Source organism: Cibotium barometz, chromosome 57 (assembly GCF_041138505.1).
Source record: "Cibotium barometz isolate CiBa-2024 chromosome 57, ASM4113850v1, whole genome shotgun sequence".
Taxonomy (NCBI): Eukaryota; Viridiplantae; Streptophyta; class Polypodiopsida; order Cyatheales; family Cibotiaceae; genus Cibotium; species Cibotium barometz.
Genome location: NC_141102.1, coordinates 15,573,607 through 15,579,984, shown reverse-complemented (window position 1 = coordinate 15,579,984; position 6,378 = coordinate 15,573,607). Strand labels below are relative to the sequence as shown.

The window sequence follows — 6,378 nt, the reverse complement described above, 5'->3', positions numbered from 1 at the left end:
AAACCATGCATCCCATATGTACACAAGCCCAAAACACTTCTCAGATTTTTGCCTGACAATCACCATTGTCCTGATTTTTATTCATCAAATTGAGTGATTTCTCCATGTTTGTACCAAATTCTTCAAGAAAATCTTGGAAAAATCAAGAAACTCAAGAAAGATCAAGAAAATCAAGAAATCCAAGAATTTCTCAGATTGTCTTGAAATCGAGATGAAGATGGATCAAAACTAAGCTTTGATACCAATGAAATAAAGAAATATTTAAATTAACCTTGAATTAGCCTAGATTAACCTTGGATTAGCTTAGATTAGGGAGATTAGCCTAGGTTTAGGTAGAAGGAAGAGTAATTTCTCATATTAAAGCGATTAACCCCAATATTGGCTTTACCTTGGTATATATACATGACCACCCCTTTCACACTATCATTAATATTGTCCATGGGCGAGGTCTATTAGCATTGGGCCCATTATTTATATGAGACCACACTTTGTTATAGTTGAGTTGGAGAAGTCTTCGTGTTGGAGAAGTGTACACATGGTCACACATTCATATCTTGGACCATGCGCACCTTTCACCTTGGCAACAGCGGTACCACCAACTTGGGTGCACGAGGACATGGTCATCACCACTATTAGGAAGGAGGGTATGTTAACCACTTCATTGGTTTAACATGGTTTCACTGACCTACCGTAAGGCACTTTGCTATCTTACCTCTGTGTAAATGGGCACTCAATTTTTGTAAGACGGTGCTGAAACATATAAAGCAGCAAATGGAAAGGACTTAATAGGTACATAGTTGCTAAAGACTAGAGGCCGAACCATTTTTGAGTTTGGCCAAAAACTAGTCATTTGTGTATAAGTCTTTTTTTGAAAATAAGCAATAATGAGCTTTCCTTATTTCCTCTTCTTTCTTTCTTGCATGCTATTGTATTATTATTTGATTTTGTTTGAATAGGTGTTATTATAGGTTTCCCTCTTCCATGAGCTTCTTCTATCCCCATATTTTGTGATAGAGAACCATCAGTGTAAAGTATGGAGTTCAAGTTTAATGTGAAAGATTTTCCAAAAATGTTGAAATCTTACGAAAGTGCTACGCGCTTTCACAACATTTATTCTTTCCTCCATCATCTTGGCATTGATAGATCTCCCTTCACTCCTTTGGGAAGGAGCATTCCTGTGTGATGATGGAGTGAGGACTATTGAAATGAGTGATGCTAGATTGCCAAGTCACCTTAAAGTTATCCCACATGAGCAAAAAGCAAATCCAACATGTACTCACCTCCTATAAAAGGGGGCCATTTCAAGCAATGCAAACATATCACTTGCACTTATCTCAAGTTTCTCTATGTGTCTAAGTTAATCTATCTTGGCGTCTAATAAACTTAAGTGAAATTTAATTAGCACACACTCATGAGCATGAGTTCACTTAGGTATCATCCACCTTAGATTAGTCATGTTGATTGTATTGCCCATTAGAGTAGGATTAGCATCTCGTTAGAAAGTTGATTGTCATTAGGAGAGCTCGATCCCCTTTTTTTTAACATGGTATTAGAGCTTGTGTATAGCTCTCAAGGTTAGTTTAGCTTATTAGCACTTGATTTGTAATATTAGGAAGGTAATTAGGAAATTTATTAGCATTTAGCATTTAGGATTATTTTCTTCTCACAACTCAGTCCTGCCCAATCTAAAATCTTAAGTTTTGAGACTTTAACATTTTAGGTGTAAAAGAGGCTTAGTGAAGCCCTAGTTCACATCTAATGTGTATATTTGAGTCTTTACAAATAGTCTTTAAGTGCTACTGTGTTTTGGGCTTCATCAACAACCGTGATAGCTTCATCGGTTAGATCGTCTCGTCAACAAGGCCTTCATCCAAACTCACAACCAAATCATCCTCAATAAAAAAATTGAAACCATTGTCAATATGAGCAAGAAAAATTCTCTCAAGTGTGAAAAAGATTGTAAAAGCGACCAAATGAGCACACTAGAGTGTGTGAAAAGGAGGAGTATAACCTTTGTAAAAATGCTGCAACCAAATGAGTATGCAAGCATAAGTGGCAACAAATATAAAGGCTACAAGAAAAGATACAACGAAGAAGGAAGAGAAGCGGCAAAACCCTTGCATCAAACATTCACCTAACTACCCATTTCTTAAACAAAAATTTGTTGCAAAAAATCCCACTTCCTACAAAAGGCGCTTGTAACTAGCCTCTGGGACTGATGACATACCCAAGTTGGAAATTCATCCCTCACCTAGAGCTAAAGTAGCATTAAGGGGAGGAAGTGCCAAAGTAGCACATGGGCCAAAGTTTCTTATAGCACGTAGAGGAATGTAGAAAGTAAAAAGTCACAATCATTTTGTAACCAACATCCAACCACCTTGAGTAGCCCAAAGATCTACGGGTTGTTGACAAAGTGGTGCCAAAGTGCACAAAAGGGAGTGAGTAAATAGAGGAAGAATGGAAGCCTAAAAATTATACCTAATCTAGCATCAAGCGGGCGTGTTGAAATGAGTGATTCTAGAGTGCTAAGTTACCTAGTCAAAGTTATCCCACATGAGCAAGCAAAGCCAACACATACTCACCTCATACAAAAGGGGGCCATTTCAAGCAATGCAAACATATCACTTGATATTATCTCAAGTTTCTATATGTGTTCAATATATAAAAGGGGGCTATTTCAAGCAAACATATCACTTGCACTTATCAAGTTTCTATATGTGTCCAAGTTAATCTATCTTACAGTCTAATTAACTTGGGTGAAATTTAATTAGCACACACTCATCATCATGAGTTCACCTAGGTATCATCCACATTAGATTGGTCATGTTGATTATGTTGTCATTAGGAGAGATCGATCCCTATTTCTTAAAACAAGGACATAATGGACGAGTTGAGATATCTCTTCACCCCTTTGGTAACAAGGAGCATTTCGATGTGAAAACGTGGGATGACATAATGGACGAGTGCACCCACAATGGAAAGTTATGTTTGTGGCTCGAAGGCAAGACCCAACGACACATGCTTCATGAGCAATGCTAAGATAAGATGTTGACTTGAACAATAATACTTTTATTGCTTATGCTTCTTAGTATTGTTTACAACATGTCTTGGGTATTATTTTGTACAAAGGATTTTCAAATTTGGAACACTAGTCATAAAAGAAAGGGAGTTATTTGAAATTGAGAAAGAGAGAGGTGCATGATGGCTCCTTTGACAAGGTCAGAGACATGACATTAGATTGGAATAAATGTTTAAATAGTGAAAATTTTATACTACATAAAATAAAGTGTCATTAAAAACCCTCGTGTTCCCCTCACAAACCATGACAAAAGCATCATGAAAGCATAGTAAAGGTCTTGTAAAAGCATCACTTTACAATACTATTATAACTTTTTTTTTTGGGGCAAAATGGAGAAAGCTACAACTGTTCACCCAAAATATTTACGTCCCAAATGCTTAAGCTCACCTAAACTAAGGTAGAAATAAGAAGGTAAAGAAGAAGAAGATTTTCTCATGACATGTCATAGAAGAAGAATAAGAGTTCCCTCGCATAGATAATAAGTAATTTAAAAACAAAAATCCCATACTAGTATACAACAAAGAAAAGTAAGATCTCACCCTATTATTATAGTAAAGTTGGAGTTGGATTTCAGAATGCTACACAAAACAAAACAAAACCAAAAACACAATAATAGAATATTAATAAAAAAAGGAGAGAGAGAGAGAGAGAGAGAGAGAGAGAGAGAGAGAGAGAGAGAGAGAGAGAGGTTTTAAGATTCTAAATGCATCATTTGGCACTAATTGACCTCAATGATCTCAAGTAATCTCAATCAAAACTAGCATAGTTAAATCAAGATAATGATATCAATTAAGATCATTTTATATCAAGGTTGAGATCAGGTGATTCCCACCAATCTTGATGCTAGGTCTTACCCTTTGATTTTGGGATGGCCATGACTTCGCAAGGTGACGGCAATTCAAATTTGGGAGATAGGTAAATTGGATAAATTAATTAGTGTTTATTAGAATCAATTGGTCATAATGAGGATGCTTGAGCATGACATGGTGTACATACTATTGGTGAATATAATACTGTACTATGAGATTGTCCAATTGCTATATAAAAACTAGTTTTAAAGTGTTTGTTTTGTCAAGTTGGTAAAGATGAGCACATATAGGTACACTATTAAACGAAATAAAAGTTTATGTGGATATCAAATGAATAAATAGTACTCCCCATAGTACAAATAGTAAAGTTCATTTTTTGTACTATATGGAAAGTACTTTTAGGTACACCATAGCATGCTTAGGTCCTAGAGTCACACTATTGAGATCAATTAAATTTAATCAAAGTAAATAGATATTAATTGGACTTGATTTATCTTAATACTCAATTTTGAATGAATCATGACCTCAATTAGAATCAACTGGAATCGTTGAAGATCAATTAAAGTCAAATAAGGTATTTTTCTAGCTATTATAGTGATGCTTTGGTTAGGCTTTAGCAAGTTTATTTAAAGAGGAGGGGATTCATTTAAAATTATGTAAGATTTTTAATGTACATTTTTATAGAAATGTACTTACATATAGGGTTTTTTAAATAGTTTTTTTAAATGTAAATTTGTATAGAAAAAGGGTTCATTACTCAAAATTCACAGATAAGGGATCTTGAAAATACCCCTTGAACATACATGATATATAGGTTTTCTTGAAGTGTACCCCTTGAATACCCCTTTATTCTACTATATTGGTTATCATGTAGTGATGGCAAAAGATGGGTGGCTTGTAGTGAAGGGAGAGGGGAAAGAAGCCACTTATCACTTTTCTTTTTGAGGAAAGAGGGTCGTTTCTTTAATCTCACCCTTGTGTGGGGGAGAGAGAGAGGGAGTGTGTGTGTGTGTGAGAGAGAGAGTTTTGAACTCATGCTCGCAATATGAGCAAGAATGCTCTATCGCTAGGCTAACTCCCTCGCCCTCGGTTGTTATCCCCCTCCCCCGGGCTCTTATCGCATATGACATTATCCTTTGTATACTTTGTGAAAATTTTTGCACACACAGAGCCCAAGAGGTGAGGCTATTGCTTGGGGTGGCCACCTAGATTTCCTACAACTTTGACTTGTTGACCTTGACTTTCAAAGGGGGCGAGAGGAGCACTAGGTCAAACTTGAAAAGGCTGAGAACGTGTAAGCTGATGATTCAAGCAAAGAGTCGAGTCTTAGACGGAAGAAAGCCCTCGCCTTCCCCCTGCCCTCTAAGAACGTGTAAGCTGATGATTCAAGCAAAGAGTCGAGTCTTGGACGGAAGAAAGCCCTCGCCTTCCTCCTGCCCTCTTTGAGCATTTCTGCTGCTGATAATCCTGCTCTTCTCACCCTAAATGCTGTTCGAGGTTCTCGCCATCTCTGCAACAAACCTGCCCAACGTGCGCAAGCTGCCCAAAGGCCGAACACGCGCCTTGGTCAAGCTCGAAGGCCCCCTCTCAGAGCCTTACGAAACCCATGAAGACACCACCGGCACCCTCCATCCCACTTGGGAAACCCCCTTCACCGTCTCTTTGCGCAGCAACGCAACGCTCAAGCTCACTGTGTACACCAAACGAACCGGACGCAGAAACAAACCCATCGGAACCGCCACCGCCTCTTTATCCGACTTTGCAGGCCCTGACGGAGCTGCGAAGGAGTATACCCTAGATTGCGGTGCAGTTCATGGACGTGAAGCGCAAGCCAAATTGAGTATAACTGCTCGCTTTATCGTATGTGGCGGCGGCGGCGGCGGCGGGCAGCGCCGTCGAGCAACAGCTGCTGCAGCGCCTGGAGCCGGCCCTCCGGCACCGCCCCTCGCCTCTCCTGCTGGTGAGAGGCTTACACGAACTGCAGCGACGGTGGCGGCTGACCCAGGCGCGGGAGGAAACGATGAGGATGAGCAGGTATTTCACGACTCTCAGGCTCATCGAGCAGCAGCGCCAGGAAAATGAAGAGGATGAAGAAGGCTTTGTTGACTTCAAGAATGACGATAGTGATGATGAGTACCCCTTGTAATTCTCTAGCATTTTGGGTGATGATGAGTACCCCTTGTAATTCTCTAGCATTTTGGGTGCGTTATTTAATCAATTTCAGTGGGTGTTATTCTTTAATCGATTCAAATTTAATTGAGTGTTATCTAATCGATTTAAATTGATTTTAATTTAATGAAGTGACAAATTACTTTTATTTGAGCATACCCAATGTTGTTTAAATCAGCTACTTTTAAAAAAAAAAATCCATTTTTGGTGTTGCATTTTGCTTTGTAATAAGAAGTGGTGGGTAGCAAGACACCATTTGAAAATTAATGATAATTTACAACTTGTTTTTGTTATCTTACTTTGTGAGGAGAGCATGATGTT

General features: G+C 38.5%; 1 protein-coding gene across 1 annotated transcript; it reads left to right on the top strand.

Moving 5' to 3' along the window:
- The first annotated feature begins 5,120 nt into the window (after positions 1–5,120).
- LOC147606477 (uncharacterized) lies at positions 5,121–6,129 on the top strand. Its single transcript, XM_086791755.1, has 2 exons — positions 5,121–5,823; positions 5,856–6,129. Exons 1-2 carry the CDS (start codon positions 5,374–5,376, stop codon positions 5,886–5,888), a joined length of 483 nt encoding a protein of 160 aa, XP_086647881.1. The 5' UTR covers positions 5,121–5,373; the 3' UTR covers positions 5,889–6,129.
- Positions 6,130–6,378: the final 249 nt, after the last annotated feature.